Here is a 17,044-nt window from a genome sequence, read left to right as displayed (position 1 = left end):
GAAGCAAAATCCATTCACCTTCCCCATTCCATGAGTGTGTCCCCCCCCATTCTGCATGCTTCATTTTTCAGACGCCATGTCGTCGTTAGCCCCTCCTTTCTCTAATGGCCTCTATCTACACAGTTCCCAAGCTCCCCTCCTGGCCCCTCCCTCTCCATGCTCTTCTTCCAGCCCCCATTCACCCCCTTCCCCCCGCTGAAGCGCCTCACCACCTCGTGCCTGGAACATAAAAGAAAATGGAAGTAATCTCTGCTCTGCTTTTTCTGCATTCAGTCTCCCTGCCTCCCACCCAGCCTGCCCACGGTGACCAGACTCATCTGGCCCAACTGTGCATCATGTCACTATGTCACGCTGGAACACTGATCATGGCTCCCCCTTGCCTTCAGATTCAAAAGAAAACACCTTGTCGAGGGGTTTCACTGTCAGGAAGCAGCTGCCATTCAAGCATCCATCCTGGATGGCCACCAGCCAGCCTTCTCTCTAACGCTTGAATGTTTGTGGCCACCTGGCCAGCTGGTTCGGTACGCTACAAACCCAGAACTCTATTATGAGCACTGCCTAAAGTCCCATCATCTCTCCCAAACTAGGAAAGTCCTCCCTGGTCTTCTCAGATCACAAACTCCAGAGCCCTTCTCAAGGCCAAGACTGCACCTGCCCACCCGCAGGCGGGGCTCTTTACTGCCCTTCTAGGTACAGAGCCCATAAAGTTGTCCTCAGGACGGCTGCCCCCTACTGACCATCACGGGCAGCACAGACAGGCTTTGTCATCACAAACTGCAGAGTGAGCATCATGCAATCGCCCGTCCGGGGAGAGGAATAGGACGCCAGATGACAAGCTTTATAAGCCCTTAAGCTTCTCAGGTTCTTACACCCAGAGTTGGGGGTGAGGGTGTTTTCAGCCCAGTTTTCCGAGCAGCTGGCTCCCCACTTTAGATCTCTAATCTGTTAGAGAGCTCTTCTATAAAAACACGAAGACGGGGCTTCCAGGACCCTTCCAAAGGGAAAGTTGGCCAACAAACTCTGAGAGGCCTGGACAGTCCAGGTGGCAGGCCCAAGGTCCAGCTGGGGTCAGGTTTCTCTATGAATTTTTAATGCTTCCAGCCAAACCTATCAGATGTCCTGAAACCTGAGAATTCGTCTCCTTTCATCTGTATGAGATGCCCTTCTCTGTCCGTCCGCTCTAGGGCATGGGCCACAGAGGGGCTCTGGGCAACTATGCTTGGAGAAAGTGGTTTGGAGAAGGAGGATGAAAGATCTGTTTGTTCTCCCGCTCCCAAGCTATGTGATCTTGGCAGATTCTCCTGACAACTCTTTTTGTTGGTACTGTTGGTTTGGACATCTGGGGGGCGGGCAATGACAGAGTCCTGACTGAACTGAGTTGGAGTGGAGGGGGCAGGCACATAATAGGCCCATGTGTTTGTCAGCCCTGGCTTCCCACAAGCTCCCTCTGTCTCTCTCTCTCTTTCTCTCTGTCTCTCTCTCTCTCTCTGTCTGTGTCTCTCTGTCTCTGTCTCTGTGTCTCTGCCTCTGTGTCTCTGTCTCTCTCTGCCTCTGTGTCTCTGTCTCTCTCTCTCTCTGTGTCTCTCTGTCTGTCTCTGTCTGTCTGTCTGTCTCTCTCTGTCTGTCTCTCTCTGTCTCTGTCTGTCTCTGTCTCTCTGTCTCTGTCTTTCTCTGTCTCTCTGTCTCTGTCTCTCTCTGTCTCTGTCTCTGTGTCTCTGTCTCTGTCTCTGTCTGTCTGTGTCTGTCTGTGTCTCTGTCTGTCTGTGTCTCTGTCTCTCTGTCTCTGTCTCTCTCTCTCTCTGTCTCTGTCTCTGTCTCTGTCTCTCTCTCTCTCTCTCTCCCACCTCTCTGGAACTCTAATTGTTTTCTGGTGTACCCAGTTACCTCCAAATAGTCTGAGCCTCAGCACTCTCCCAAGGACTACAGCCGAGGAGAGGGAGGGGAGTTAGGAAGCAGCAAGGCTGGCCCAGCAAAAGTAAACAGCAGAGAAGCTGGGGAAGAGTGGGCGGGGCAGGAGGAGGGAAAACCCCTGAGGGAAGGGTGGGGAAGGGGACCACGCAGCAGCTCTGGGAAGAGCCTGGCTCACACTCCCTTCTTTATCGGCTCTCCCTCCCCATTGCCCTTTCTTTTTCCTTGTAACTTCTCCAGGCCAGATACCCTGGCACCAGCCAGAGACAGCCATGGGGTGGGCAGGAGGAAGTGGGCCACCATCTTTCCAGTCCGTTCAGCTCTTGCACAATGTTTCTAAAAATAAGGGCCTCTCTATCTGATTAAGTGGGAAGACCGTTGCTGAGCCCCTCAACCACCGCTGAATCACATGGCTGGTCATCGAGAAATCTGCATCTTATCAAGTGGAGATGGTCAGTGAGGACTCTCAAGCCTGCCATTTTCTTGAAGGGGAGGGAGGAGGGGAGCAGACAGGACGATGCAAAGGAAAGTTGGCCCTGCTCCCCGAGCAGATACACTTGGTAGCAGCTGTGAATGGGAATTCCATGTAAAGGATGGTTGGTAGGATAAAAGATGGAGAATGTCGGTGATGATGCTTACCTGTAATCCCAGCACTAGGGTCGCTAGGGCAAGAGGGCAGTCATAAGTCTGAGACCAGCCTGGACTAAATAGGGAGTTTCAGGCTAACCTTAGCTACAAAGTGAGATCCTGTTTAAAAATAAAAACACAAGATGGGTAATATGATGAGTAAAGAGAGACCCAAATTGTATGGGGGTGGGACACAGCCAAGATGAGACTGGGAAGCAGCCAAAAGTGTGTGCCCACCCACCCGTCATCATCGCCACCCCAGACCCTGCTTTGCTGGACCCAAGATTCAGAGAAGGCTAATCACAGAGAACTCTCACTGGCTTTCTGAGGAGGAGGGCCAGAGAGCAAGCGCTTCACTCCCCAAGACCAGTGAGCCTCTCTCTATAGGGTGTGTCAGGACTATATGGGTCCTCATGTGTCACCTCCCTAACCAGGGTCCTCTGCGCCCGCCCGTGGGATCTCAGCTGTGTCCGGCATCCCTCTGACCTGTTCTCTCCGGCCTTCCCCACCCCCCAGTCCCAGTTCATCTGCATAAAGTTCCAATTAACACGTTTTCCTAGAGCTGTTTGCGATCCCTGAACTCGCTCCCAACCCAGAGGCCGCTTCCTGCCGCCCCCTCGTCCCTCAGATCGCAGCTCCGTTAACCCTTGAGCCCCAGGCGGCGCCGGTTGGCCTCTGGCCTGTCCTTTCGTGGAAGTCCCTGAGTCGGGGACGCGCCCCTAGGCGGCCAACTACGCCAAGGGCGAGCCAGGGGCCGGTGCTCCTCGGGGAAACGCCAGGCGTCCGCCCGCCCCTCTCTCTGGGAAGAGATGAGGAGGGGGACTTCTCCCGGGAGACTCGGGGCGTCGAAATTCCTCGTTCCTCATACTGCGGCCCCCGCACCCCTCCTCCCGGCAAGGCACCCTCTCCCCTCCCCAGCCATCTGTTCCTCTAGGCAGCGCAGCGACAAACACGGCTTAGCTCGCTTCCGCCCCTACCCAGCCCCCTCCCCAAACTCCCCCCATCCCCGGGAGTGGGAGAGTGATGACACCCCTCTCCTAGAAGGCCCACACGTCCCTCACTGAGCCCCCAGCCTCAGCTCCACAGGAGCTGTGGAGCCCTCCCTTCCCCCGAGGGGTCCGTGGGGCTGGAGAGAGAATGCTTCAAAGCTGTGGATCGGGGGAAGGTGTGGAGGACACCACGGGGAAAAGCCAAAGCAAACAGAGGTAGGAAGACCTAGGCCCGTGTGCCAGAAGCGTGGGTTTGCGCGCAGTGGTCTGGGGTTCCCCTCCTGGCTTGCCACCCCGCGATTTGGCCACCCGCAAACACGCAGCGCCGCCTGCTGGGGGCACTGAGAACCGCGCGCGCGCACACACACACTGGGCTTCCTGTGCCTGCCTTCATTAGCGACTCACTGGTAGAATGCCAGCCAGGTCCCTTGATGGCTTGAGGCTGGCAAAATTAGAGTCCTGGGAAGAGAGCTCAGCGCCTCTGGGAGTTAGCCAGCCCCACTGGCAGGATCTCTCCCATCCTGATTTTTTTTCTTGTGCACCAAAGACCACATAGTCAGGAGTCTGCTTAGAGCAACCATCTGCTGTGTGATTTCCCTGCAGACCTCCCTGCACTTTTGTCATTTGAAGATGGGTGGGTCATCTTCTTTATTTATCCCTCAAGAGAAGTCAGAACAAACAGACTTATCAGGGATGCTATCTTTCAGCCCTGGCTTTTGGGGGGGTCCTCCATGGGAGAGGGGCTGAGAGGATGGCTCAGGACTCAGCTGGAGCCATTCCAAAGTCAGAGGTAGTGGTGCTCATCTGCCAGTCAGGCACTTGAGAAGCTGAGGGGAGAGGACTGCAAGCTGGAAGCCAGTCCCAACTACACGGTGAATTCCAGTCTAGCCTAGGCTAAAGTGTGAAACCTTCAAACACTCTAACAAGGCACCCCAGCCCTGGGAACTTGGATAATCATCACTGTCTCTGGCTGCAGTTGGGGTAGGCTTCCATAGTCACGTTGCTACCTGGCCTTGCCCAATTCTTCCCCGCCTCCCCTACTACTTGGCTTTGGCCTTAACCTTTCTGGTGCTTTCCTAAACTACATAGCAGCACACTACTAACCTCTAATACAGCTGGGACCTGCCTACTGCCATGCTCCCTGCCATGGTGGCCAAGGACTCTAGCTAGCCCTCTGAAACACTCTTCCTTCTTATAAATTACCTTGATCATGATGTCAGTGCAGCAACAGGAAAGTAACTAAGACAGATGGCAAGCGTTACACGGTTGAGAAGAGGGAGGTGGTCAGACAGGTATGCAAAGCATCCTTCTTAAATATGTTTTTTATTTATTTTTAACTTTATGTGCACTGATGTTTTGCCTGCATTCATGTCTATATGAGGGTGTCAGATCCCCTGGAACTGGAGTTCCAGATAGTTGTGAGCTGTGGTGTAGATGCTGGGAATTGAACCTAGCCCCTCTGGAAGAGCAGCCAGTGCTCTTAAGCACTGAGCCATCTCTCCAGGCCCCCAATCATCCTGCTGAGAGTGGGATGGAGACGTGGGAAGACAATCATCCCCTCCCTCCAGTCACAGACACGCAGCAGCCAAACTTCCACTTCCCTTTTTATTTCCTCTGAGACCTGTAAGAAACAGCACCGGGGAGGGGACCCGCCCTCCGGCCCCCACATCCAGTACCGACAGCATCCCAGCCCCTCCGGCAGGAAAGGCTGCCATATGCACGAATGCGTGCACACTCGGCAGCCAGCCTCCTGGGACAGTCTGCTCACTGACCCCACGAGTCTTCAGAAGGCAGCGCCACAGAGGCTGCCAGGGCAAGTGTGGAGAAAGGGCACCCCCACACTCTGGTTTCCTCCAGTCCAAGAACGTGGCCCAGTGCCGCTGGAATAGGCGCTGTCTTCAGTTAATAGACAGCTTGCTTCGGAAAATATTTTTAAAGTCTGTTTTTTGTTTTGTTTCCCTTTTTGCAAGTCCCTACAAAAATAGAACTCTTCGTATTTATAAATCCATAGCCCCTTGGCTCCACGCACACGACAGGGGTAGAAAGTCGCCGAGGCTTTCCCTCTGCTTTATCAAGCCTTTGTTGCCTGTCCTCCGAGTCCCTTGGCCTCAGGAGTCTATGTAACCACCTTGGAATCATTGGGCACCTTCTGTGGGTCTGGCGAACTGGTGGCATACTCTCTCAGGAGACGGGACCGGTAGTAGAAGAGGTAGGAAGGCAGCAGAAATCCCAGGAAGGAGAGAATCAGGAGGCCCAGGTTCACCTTTGGAGCATGGAAAGAGAAGACAACGTCAAACTAGGACTAGCAGGATGCATCCTCCTCAGGGGCTTGCCTGAGACTCCCAACATGAAGGACAGGGCAGCCATCTATACTCCAGGTCCAGGACCAGAAGAAATATGGTCAGACCCAGCAGGCACGGTGACTCTCACCAGCATCTCAGATTGTCAGCGTTCTCGGAGGTGAGAACGCTAAGTCCAGGAGGTGACAGTCAGGCCCCACAATGCAGCACTCTCCAGAGTCGGGGGACGTAGAGGGATCTATGCCTCTGAAGCCTGGCTCATGCCGGCCGGCAGAATCCCACTAGAGTGCCAAGAAGAGGCTGTCTGGCTTGGTCAAAGGAACCAGAATGGATATTTAGCCAGCCTGGAGTTCAGATGAGTTGCCACGCCCAGGACTGTGACCTTCACGAGCTCCCTCGGATCCCATCCTACTCCATGACTCATGTGTGACTTGGAGCAAAGAATCTCATCTGAGTACCTCCTTCACAGGTCTACTGTGGCAAAGACTAAGTGAAGAAAAAAAAAAAAGAAACCAGCATGCTTGGCCCAGCAACTGCTCAGCCAGCTGGGAGGAGGCTAATCTGTCACGGTTCTCAGAAGGAGGGTCCACGGCTGGGTGCCCCACAAGCAGAAATCAATGTCAGGGAAGTGGACGAGAGTTCTGCAACGAAGGGCCTTGAGGACAACAGTGGTGCCTCATGCAGGAGCAGGCCAGGCCCCTGCACTGAGCATCCCAGGCCAGGCGGAGAGGAACCCTGTTTCAAGAGTACTGAGAGTCAGGGTGAACGGGACGAGAGATACTGAATGCTGCCCCAAGGACTGTGACCAGCTTACCGGGGACCTTATTAAAACAAATACATCAGTGGAAAAAGCTCTTTCCGAGTTCGAATCCCCCAAATCCATATAAATGCTGTGTGGCAGTGGTGGTCCACTTGTAATTCCAGTCCCCTGGAGAAGACTCGTCAACTAGACTACCTACATACTCAGCTGAGTTCAGCTAAGAGACCCTGCCTCACTGAATAAGGAACAAAGTAATCAAGGGATATTCCCCAACGTCAACCTTGGGCTTCCACACGCATGTACATACACACACTCACGCCTGAGTATACTCCGACATACTTACCACACCCGTGATAAAGTTTTCAAAAATTAAACAGAATCAAGGCAGACCCCCGGAGCCAGATCAAGAGAGGCCGCTCTGAGGCTGGGAGGCGTGTGCTTTCAACTCTCTGGGAAGAATTCTGATGAGCACACAGCCAGCCAGACCCGCCTTAGGGATCTCCAAGCACCTCCTGACTGAGATGTGCAAAGAGACGTTCTGGCACATAGCAGCCCCCGCCCCTTCCCCAGCACTAGGAAGCATCCATCCCTCGAGGCCCACGTGGAGCCGGCTCTCACCCAGAAGGGGTCTCCATGCAGAGGTCCCACCATGGCCATGAAGAGCAGCTGCTGCAGCAGAGCAAACACGGCACTGATGAGGGACTGAAGGCCCGTCAGTGTCCCAAAATGATTGGATGGGAACCTATCCAGAGGGACATCCAACAGTCAGAGGCAAGACCCCCCTCCAGCCCAGCACCCATCCTGCTCCCTCCCCGGACACCACTCTGCTTTGGCCAGGAAGAATGATCCTTGAGCAGTTCAAACTCTGCCCCTACCCTTTGGTCCCTGCCCTCAGGGGTATGTTGCCACTCTGGCACCAGCAGACCGAGTTCAGCCACCTACTGCCTGTGTGGTCACTGTAAGTAGCTCAACCCCTCTGTGTCCCACTTCCTCCACTGACAGCAGGGACAGGACAAGCCTCACTGGGTTGATTCATGTTATTCTTCCCACAGATGTCTACTGAGCTCCTCCCGTGCGCAGACACTGTTCTAAGTGCTGGAGAAAAGCAATGGACCCAACAGATATCCTGTAGCAGTGGTATAAGCAAGATAAATGCATGGCTTGCTAATTAGCTAAGGAGAAAAGCTCAACAGACAAGTGGGGAAGCGCAGGGGGGAGGGGCAGGGGCTCACAAATGAAGCCGAGATGGCCAGAGGCAGCCGTGCCCAAAAGACAGACAGATACGCCCCCTGGAGAAGCTGAAAAGCTGAAACTGTAAACCTTGCAGGTAAATGGAGGAAGAACGTCCCAGTGACAGCAGCAAGCACAAAGGCCCCTCAGGAAGGAACAAACTTAGGGTTTGTTTGTTCATAAGTTGGCTCTTGAGGCTGAAGCAGAGTGACAGGGAAACGGGGAAAGGGAGAGGCAAAGAGGCCCTAGCCCCAGATCTTTAGGAACTTTGACCCTTCTGGAACGAGAGGAGATGGGACACCACATGTGATATGAAGAGTGGTGGTCCCTAACTAGGAGAGTGAGGAGGTGGCCGGTGGCGCACGCCTTTAGTCCCAGCACTCAGGAGGCAGAGGCAGGAGGGTCTCTGAGTTCGAGGCCAGTCTGGTCTACAGTGCAAGCTCCAGGACAACCAAGGTTACACAGAGAAGCAAAAACAAACAAACAAACAGGAGAGCAGAGGAGACACCAGCTAGAGGTGACGCAGATTTGCAAAGGCCCATGCTTGAGACGCCAGTGGGTTGGAGTGGGACTGGAGTAGTCAGGGTTGGGAAACCAGATGCGGGGCACATGAAACGTGGGGTCGAAAGGATTGCAGATACCCTGGACATGAGTGTTCAGTGAGAAGACATCAAAGGCAACTGCCAGGCATTGGCTGGGATAGTGCAGGAGGAGAGGGGCTGCCCAGAACCTTCCAGGGAAGGGGCACTGCATGATGTGATCCATGCAGAGAAATCTCGCAACAGTGCCTTGCAGTTGGAATGAGAAGGGACCCAGGATTGGTCATTGGGAGGAACACTATAAGAAATCTGTACGAGACAGGCATGAGGAGGGAGGCCTCAACCCAGACCCAGAACCAAAAAGTTCATCAGACCAGGCTTTCCAATTTTCTTTGGGAAAGACATCCATACTTTGGCATCTCTGTGAATGGGGTTAGGCTTTCTATAATCGCTCTGGCTAAGAATCCCTAACTATTCAGGCAAAGCCCCAGAATGCAACATGGTCCATGTGACTCACACTGCAGCGTAGAGACCTCCGCAGGCCGAGTGGAAGAAACCACGAACCATGGTGTGCAGGACAAAGGTCACCAACTGAAACCCAAGAGAGAGAGAGAACGGGGTCAGAAGGTCAAGGACATGGGCCTTGCTGGGTCATCTATACAGTTCTACCCTGACCAAACCCCCACCAACATAATCTACTAGGCACGCCTCCTGGAGAACCCGGGGACAGACCTGGAACAGAGGCACGCTTCTGGAGTACACCGGCACCGGCAGAGCATTCCCACGGGAGAAGGGTTAGAAACGGAGGGAGGAAAGCAGGTACCTGCAGGTGTAGGTTACTGATGAGGCAGGTGATGCCAAAACCCACAAGCAGAATGTTGGTCAGGGTGAAGGCATTGATGGCATTGGTGAGCTTCTGGATCTTTCGGTAGCGTGGTCTGGTGAACTTGGTGGTAGTCCCATCCCTGAAAAGAGCAGGTAGTCACTGGCCGCTGCCTGGAACTCCGGGAAGCTCCTTGGTACCAGCCTGGCCCCAACCCCTGCTGGTGCGACTGCAGAGTTAGGAAAGCAACAAAGGCAGAAAACCATTTCTGTGTCTAGTGAATGCTGGCCTTGCAAACATAAGAATCTGAGTTCTAGCCCCTAAGCCCCCTGCTTGAAAACAAATCTAGGCATTGCTAGGAATCACAGTGCACACTTTAACCCTGGCACTCAGGAGGCAGAGGCAGGTGGAGCTCTGTGATTTCAAGGCCAGCCTGGTCTCTATAGTGAGTGCTAGACTGTGTCTAGAAAATAAATCTGGGCACAGTGGTATATAGCTGTAAACTCAGTGTTGGGGAGGTGGAAACAGGTGGTCCCTGGATCTCACATGCCTGCCAGTCTAGCCTTCTGGGCAAGCTCCAGGTCAATGAGCGAACCTATCTCAAAAACCGAAAACCAGCATCTGAGGATCAACAGCCAAGGTTGTCCTCTGGCTTCTACACGCGCATGCATGTTCAGGCATGCACATACACCCTCACCTGTAAAAAAGGAAAGCCATTTCTCCATAAGTGTGGTTCCCTTCCTAACTAGACACAAACCAACTTGAAGAAGGGGCACCTAAGGTGTAAATTGACAGGCCTACACCTAGAATGTAGATTGTCTAGAAGCCCAGGAATTGTCAGGGCAAGTGTCCCAAGTATGTCCCATATACTCTGAGGTCAGATTACAGATGAGAAGGGATTCCTCATATCAGCTACCCCACCAGCCTGAACAAAAGCAGGTGCTACTCTGGGCACAGCTTGGCATGACTCCCCAGAAATCTCCCCCTTTTTGGCATGGCCAAGAGCTCTGGGGTCAGCTCAGGAAAACGGACAGTAGGCTGGGACGAGCCCACAGTAGGCTGGGACGAGCCCAGGCTGTGGGCTTACCACATCAAGAACAGAAGGTAAAGAGAGAAGGCTGGAGATCAGGAACAAAGGGAAACCACCGGGTCCATCCTTTGATGCCTTTTCTCCCAGCCCCACCCCACCCCCCACATTCTCAGGACAAAAGCAAATCAGGAGTCCTGAGTTCAAGATCCAATTTCAGTCTTCAGCCAGCAAGATACCCACGATAATCCGGGCCTTCCTCTACGACACCAGGCTTACTCTGTGACCACACACTATGACATAATAGCAGCAGTTACTACTAAGACAATATTACAAAAGACACAACAGCTACATGTCTCCCCTCTCAGAACCCTTTCTGTCAGGAAGCCATCTCTGCCATATCCAAAGAAGCCCTGATACAGGCCACACTGGCAGGCTCTGAAGTCCATGCTCAGTCACACAAACACGCCTGGAAGCAGTCCTCCAACCCAGGCAATATTTCATATGGTACAGCTATGGCAGGGAGATAGAACACAGCCTTAGGAGAAAGCCCAGGTCAGATCCGCGCAGCTAAGGCATTCCCAGACTCCCCACCCTCAGCAGCTGCATGGAGCAGTCAACATTTGTCCTTTGGAGACAAGGCAATGCATCTCACAGCAGCAGGGAGGTAATAAGCCAATCCTCTCTTTTTCTAGCCTTTGTTTTAAAATTGTCCCTCTGTGTAGCCAAAGTAGGTGAAGCACGACGATGTAGCCCAGGCTGGCCTCAAACTCACAGCAACCTCCTGCCTCAGCCTCCTGTTTTGATGACAGGCATAAGTCTCCAAACTCAGACACACTTAAGAATGTATGCTCTATGACATTGGTTCAGGAGCCTGCTGTATTGTCCCGGGCTGGTTATTTAGTGGTACAACCCAGGTCTCTGCTTCTTCATCTGCCCAGGGAGGGCCATCATGAGCTCAGACATGCTGTGGGACAGATACCCAGCCCTCAAATATGGGTCTTCTTATGCCAAACAGACCACGCCTCCTCCAGCCTGTTTCCCTTATCTGAAAACCAGAGAAGTGCTTTCTCAGACCCCTTGGAGAATGAAGTGAGATGTTGTATGGGCAGACGTGGAGGGAATGAAAACTGTTGTCTGGGCTCCTGTTAGCGCCACCCTGTGGGTCACCTGGTATCTCCAAAGGAAGCACTCTCACTCAGGGCGCCCTCCGTCGGGTCATCCACACAGTCCTTGATGCGCCAGTCCATGATGTAGCCAATGAGCGGGCAGGTGAGAAGACACAGCAGCTGCATGACCCCAAAGATGGAGGAGTAGAACTCAACTGGACAGGAACAGAAGCGGGGTCAGGATGCCAGCAGCTCCGTGGACACCGCCACCCACCCCCAGCAGAGGAAGACAATGCCCAAACAGCCTCCCTCTGACCCTACGAGAATGAGTCCTGTCCAAGGAACGGGGCATGGCAGCGTGAGTACGGGCCAGGGCCCTGCCTTTATCTCCCTACCTGTCTCTTCAACCTTTTGTCTCTGCTCACCCTTCTCTGTGGATAGAGAAGAGACATGGTGAAGGGATGCTGAGCCAGATGACCCTCTCGTCCCATCCCTCACCGCCCCCAATCCCCCCCACACACAGCCTCACCATGCTCCCGGCCACCAGTCACCAGGAACTCCAGTATCTTGTTCATGGCAGCCATGTAGAACATGACCCGCAGCTGGGTCATGCCCATGGTGAGCAGGCTCCACAGGAAAATGGGGGAGAAGAGGCTCTTGCGAAAGGGGACAGATTCTGGGGAGACAGAGGGTGGGAGGTCAAGCCCCTAGGCCTTCTATTTCCCAGCTTATATGGGTCTGGTGGTGCTAAGACATTGGCTGTGTGGCCCTAGCGTGTCTCTTCTGAGGCGAAACGTTCAAGTGCACTATCCTCCAAGAGCCTGCCAAGCTCTGTGACAGCCTCCATAGGGCCCTGTCAGGTGACCTCTAAATGCTTCCCCTGTCCCTGTGTTAGCAACATCTATGAAGCAGAAGCCACATACTTGACAAGCTTTATTTTACCAAATCAATTTTTGGGGGGGTTTTGTTTGTTTGTGTTTTTTCGAGACAGAGTTTCTCTGTGTAGCTTTGTAGACCAGGCTGGCATGGAACTCTCACAGAGATCCGCCTGCCTCTGCCTCCCAAGCGCTGGGATTAAAGGCATTCGCCACCACTGCCAGGCCCAAATCAAGTTTTGTGACAACCTCCCTCCCCTCTTTGAGACACTTTCCCCCATTTTACAGGTAAGGAAACTACTGCCCGGGCAGATAAATGGCTTGCCTGAGCTCACAGGGCTGAAGTAGCAGGGGGACCTACTCTTAACCATCCTCCTATAAGGATGAGCAGGGGAGATAATTCATCTTACAACTGGACCCATTTTGTGCCGTATGACGAGCTTGTTTTGGCCATGGGGTCATCCAGCCCTCATAACTAACCTCCCTGTTGGGTGATGGTATAAGAGATGAGCAAGGCAAGGGTGAGGACAAATGACAATGTCACACAATGGAAAACAGGACCCAAACTCACACCTTCCCACTCCACAGCCTGTGCTCCATCCCCAATCGTGTAACTGAGTCCCAGAGGGAGCTAAGGGACATTTGGAAGTGAACTTCAGGTTGGTGCGTCTCCTCCTATGGCCAGAAGGGGGTGCAAGCATGCCAGACATCTGAAAGCACAGCCTGCAAGCTCTCTGACTTGGTTATGCAGGAATCAACAGGCTTCCCCTACCCTCACCCAGAGGATCCAGCAGGGTACCCCTGAATCTGAATTTCCCAGCCCTCGCTGAGCTTTGGTTTCTGCATCCACAACATCCACAGAGGGTGTTATGAAGACTAAGGAGGGATGAGAATGCACCCTACCCCCTCCCCAGGCTAGAGCCTGACCAGACACTCACTTTCATGGTGTTTTTCTGAAGCACCAGGGACGTCCTGGGATGAAATAAAGGTATCAGCCCCCTCCTCCAGGCTGGGAGCCTTCTGACTCAGCCGCTGGCCCACGATGGTTACGTGGGTGTAGAAGCGGTCACCTGTGATCTTATGGTCCAAGGCTAACCCAATGAATTTGATCTTCTTCCTGGCAGCAGTCAGACCAGAGCATATGTGAGCTAGCTGTGCAGAGCCAAACTTCAACCTCTAGGCACATCCCAGCCTGTCCAAGGGCACTGAGCAAGCTGTATCTAGCACCCACATACCTAGTAATAGACTACTGCTGCCCGTCTCTCTTGCTCGGAGCCTGGCTTAGGCACCCCCTAATACACATACCCAGTCAATGAAGGGTGGAGGAGTGTTTGTCTCTTGGCCTATTTCATGGAGGAGGTGGCATAACAACTCCAAACACTGGCTCAGCTAGGTCCCCTCCAAACTTCTTTCCAATGCTAGAACCTTTAGCAAGTCAGTCTTCCACTAATAGAGTTAATAACGGCATCCTCATCAGTATACAGCCACTTGGGAGCAAGTACAGTGTATAGCATACAGCAGGTACTCAATAAATGTCAGCTATGTGACTATTACCTTTTCTGTGCTAGGCTTCTCAGCACCGCCTCCTGCTGTTCATTAACTGAAAGGGGGCTGGACAAGGCTAGCACTGGGGTTGCCATCCACAAAAGACAGTGTGTTAACTTGGCAGCTTATTGTTTGGTTCCCATGTGACATTTAACACAATTTCAGGGGTGGTGGTGGAGTCTCCTACTCTGACCTTCTCTTCCAAAGCCAGAGAAAATGTTACCATCAATAACAAAGCACATGATGACTACCTACTATGTGCCATCTCTGCTATTAAAAAAAACAAAAACAAAAAAACACCCGTGAGCAGGCGGCTTGGGTGCAAAAGCTGGTCTGGGAAGCCTGAGGCCGTTTACAAAACTGAATTCCAAACCCAGCTCTAAGGTCAACGTTGATTCTGTCAATGACATCATTGACTGAACCCTGGCGGCCTCAACCCTCTACTGCAGGGGGCAGGGGGGCAGGAGGTGGGGGAGAGGGGAGGAGGCGGGGGGGGGTGCATGGGTCCACTTCACACTCCAACCTCCTCTCCCAGCCTCTCACGTGTAATCAACTTCCTCGGGGGCAGGAAAGGCTTCGGCAGGCCAGTTGAGAGCACAGTTCAGAAAGATAAGGCAGGCCAGGCCGGACCAAGTGAACATGATGACCATGAAGGATACTCCAGCGTCGTAGATCAGCTGTTGGGGAAGCATAGGCCATGGAGGAAGCCAGCTCGCTCAGGCCCCACAAAGGCAGAACCCTTGGAGGACTGGGGCCTCTGAGGTCTCTTCCGTCCCATTCCTTATACCCAGTTTGCAGGTGGAGAAAACAAAGCCAGAAATTAAAAGTCAGACCCAGAAAGCCTGCCATGCTGTCCCTTCCTTTATCCAAGCTCTGCGAAAGGAGCGTGGAGTCATTCTTCCAAAGCCCCGAAGGCGCCTGCCACCCTCACATGCCTAGGAAACCTCAACTGCCACCTTGGAAAGGAATGCCAAATTTTGCCCATGACTTCTTAAAAATGCCTATTTTTTTTTAATACACAAAAGGTGTTTCATATCATATGCACAGGGAAATGAATGCTCTAGGTTTAGCTGTCCCATTTCCTCACAGAGAGGCAAACCCAACCTGAGAAGCCTTATCTCACGGCTCCCAAGTGCACACAGGTGCACCTGCTCCGGGGAGGTGGGGTAAGCTGGCAAGCCTTTAAACCCAGAACAAAGAGGTTCTGAGTTGACTGGGATCCAGTGCAAGCGTGACAGCCCCTCTGATAAGAGAACTGTCACCAGTTGTCCTCCCTGACAACCTCCTACAGAGAGCTCTGGTCACTGTGTGGGAGAAAACCTCCGCTCTTCCAGGAACTTGGGCCTTAGGCTCTTCTTTCTGGGGCCAAGACAAAGCTTCAATAGACAGCACCCCTTAAGCATGTAGGGGTGACATAGGGTTCCTCAAGCTTACCCACTCCAAACACAAACGTGCACAAAACAAACAACGTAACTCCTCCAGTCAACTCTGAGGAACAACGGCGTGACACAGTGGAAACAGTACTTGGACTACTCCACAACGGAGAAGCAGCAGAGTCCTCCAGCTGGCCCCAAGCTCAGAGCTCAGGCCTCCCGCTCCCCAGGTCCACCAGGCTGGCCTGACCAGGATCTACTCTGGCATAGACTTGCTTTGTGACCTTACACCAAGTTACTCAGCCGCTCCGGCAGGGAGATACAGCCCAAACATCTGGCCTTCTGGCTTTAAAAGCACCACTCACCCTGCCCCGTCCGATTCCAGTGTCAAGGCAAAAAGACAGCCCAGGGGAATAGGGAAATGGTTCAGTAGGTAAAGCTTGAACTCCCATCACACATGTAAAGGCAGAGTGTAGCAGCACACACCTGCAACCCAGGGTGGACTAGGTGTGGAAACACATAGATCCCAGAGGGCTTACTGGACAGCTAGTCTAGCTGAAACCGTAAGCACTTTTGGAGCCGTAAGTGCTTTGTTCAGTAAGAAACCCTGTTCTAGAAAATAAGATAGAGAGTAACAGAAGAAGACCCCATATCAACCTCTGGCTGCTGCATGTACAAGCATAGGTGAGTCCAACTGTAACACACACACACACACACACATGCACACACGCACATGCACACACGCACATGCACACAGTGAAAACAGAAAAAAGACAGCCCAACCCTACCCAAGGGTTCATACCTTGATTCCAGGGAACGTGATGGCAGACGACGCATAGGAACCAATCATGAGGGCCATGAAAGTGGAGCGTAAGTTCCCAAACATGTTGGGCAGCTGCGGGAGAAGGGCCGCTCTTGTGAGCTGGTGATACGCTAACACCATCCCGAGCTCCCCTCTCTTAGCGCTCCATAGAAAAGCTCGGAGGCTCCAGCCTGGTGTTTCTCAAGGTGAACTCCAGGAATGGTGGCCCCAGGAGACCCGCAGGAAGATGCACACTGGGGATGCATCCATTCCGACCCCCTCTAACACACTTCCAATGTACCTGGACACCTAACGGGGTTCCAGAAATATCCCCGAGGAGAAACTTTAACCCTGTCTCATCCCAGGATGGCCCCGGGGCTTTTGATCATGGAACCCCTTTATTCAGTGACACCTCTGGATAACCCCCGGAACAGGTGTTAAGAAGCCCTGATCTAGGGGCAGGAGAGCTCACTGAGATTCAATTTTCAGCACCCACACGGTTGCTCACAACTGTCTATAGTTCCAGTTCCAGGGGATCTGACCACCTCTTCTGGCCTCTGCAGGCACCAGACATGCATTGATGCACTGACGTACACATATATGTGACAGAAATAAATTTAATAATCTTTAAAAAGGAAACACGGATGTAGTCCAGCTTGTGTCTAAAAGGAGAAAACGGAAGCTGTGAAGGAAAGCAGCCCTCAAGCTCACAGACATAAAGGCATCCTTCCTGTTCTGTCCCCATCTAGGCTGTGTCTGTGGATGACACTAACACAAAGGTGACCTGTAATCCTCTCTTGGGGCTCAAATACCACAGCCCACGGGGTCTGACTAACCAGGATAAATCATGGAACGACCAAGAAGGTAAGGGTGACTCGGAGGTAGTTCTGATGTCCAAACAGACCCAGAATGCCGGCCAGCAAGGAATTAACTGATGGCCATGTGTTCCGCTCACTAACAGTGTGCCTGGCCCTCAGAGAAACGGAAGGCTAAGTCCTCTGATCCTCTGTGTATCTACTCCCTTAATCCCACTATCCTCCAGGCCTAGGAGATAACATAGCTGGATAGGACTTTAGGTGACATACAGAGACCATAAGAACAGAGGCTCTGTCAAGGGACCTCAAATAGGGATGAGAA

At 52.9% G+C, this 17,044-nt stretch overlaps 1 protein-coding gene across 2 annotated transcripts in view; it reads right to left on the bottom strand.

The window, feature by feature from the left end:
- Positions 1–5,115: 5,115 nt before the first annotated feature.
- Slc43a1 (solute carrier family 43 member 1) overlaps positions 5,116–17,044 on the bottom strand; it is a 24,145-nt gene continuing 12,216 nt past the window's right edge. For both annotated transcript variants that reach the window (XM_005065083.4, XM_040745718.1), the window contains exons 6-15: positions 15,908–16,000; positions 14,276–14,409; positions 13,126–13,304; positions 11,842–11,988; positions 11,708–11,743; positions 11,374–11,527; positions 9,177–9,318; positions 8,871–8,944; positions 7,203–7,326; positions 5,116–5,787 (exon numbers count right to left, since the gene is read on the bottom strand). In XM_005065083.4, the coding sequence (XP_005065140.1) occupies positions 5,641–5,787; positions 7,203–7,326; positions 8,871–8,944; positions 9,177–9,318; positions 11,374–11,527; positions 11,708–11,743; positions 11,842–11,988; positions 13,126–13,304; positions 14,276–14,409; positions 15,908–16,000 (1,230 nt within the window). In that variant the 3' untranslated portion in view covers positions 5,116–5,640. The remainder of the gene's footprint in view (positions 5,788–7,202; positions 7,327–8,870; positions 8,945–9,176; positions 9,319–11,373; positions 11,528–11,707; positions 11,744–11,841; positions 11,989–13,125; positions 13,305–14,275; positions 14,410–15,907; positions 16,001–17,044) is intronic.

Source organism: Mesocricetus auratus, unplaced genomic scaffold (genome assembly GCF_017639785.1).
Source record: "Mesocricetus auratus isolate SY011 unplaced genomic scaffold, BCM_Maur_2.0 Super-Scaffold_100004, whole genome shotgun sequence".
Classification (NCBI taxonomy): domain Eukaryota; kingdom Metazoa; phylum Chordata; class Mammalia; order Rodentia; family Cricetidae; genus Mesocricetus; species Mesocricetus auratus.
The sequence above is the reverse complement of the archived record's forward strand: the minus strand, read 5'-3'. Positions and strand labels throughout refer to the sequence as shown.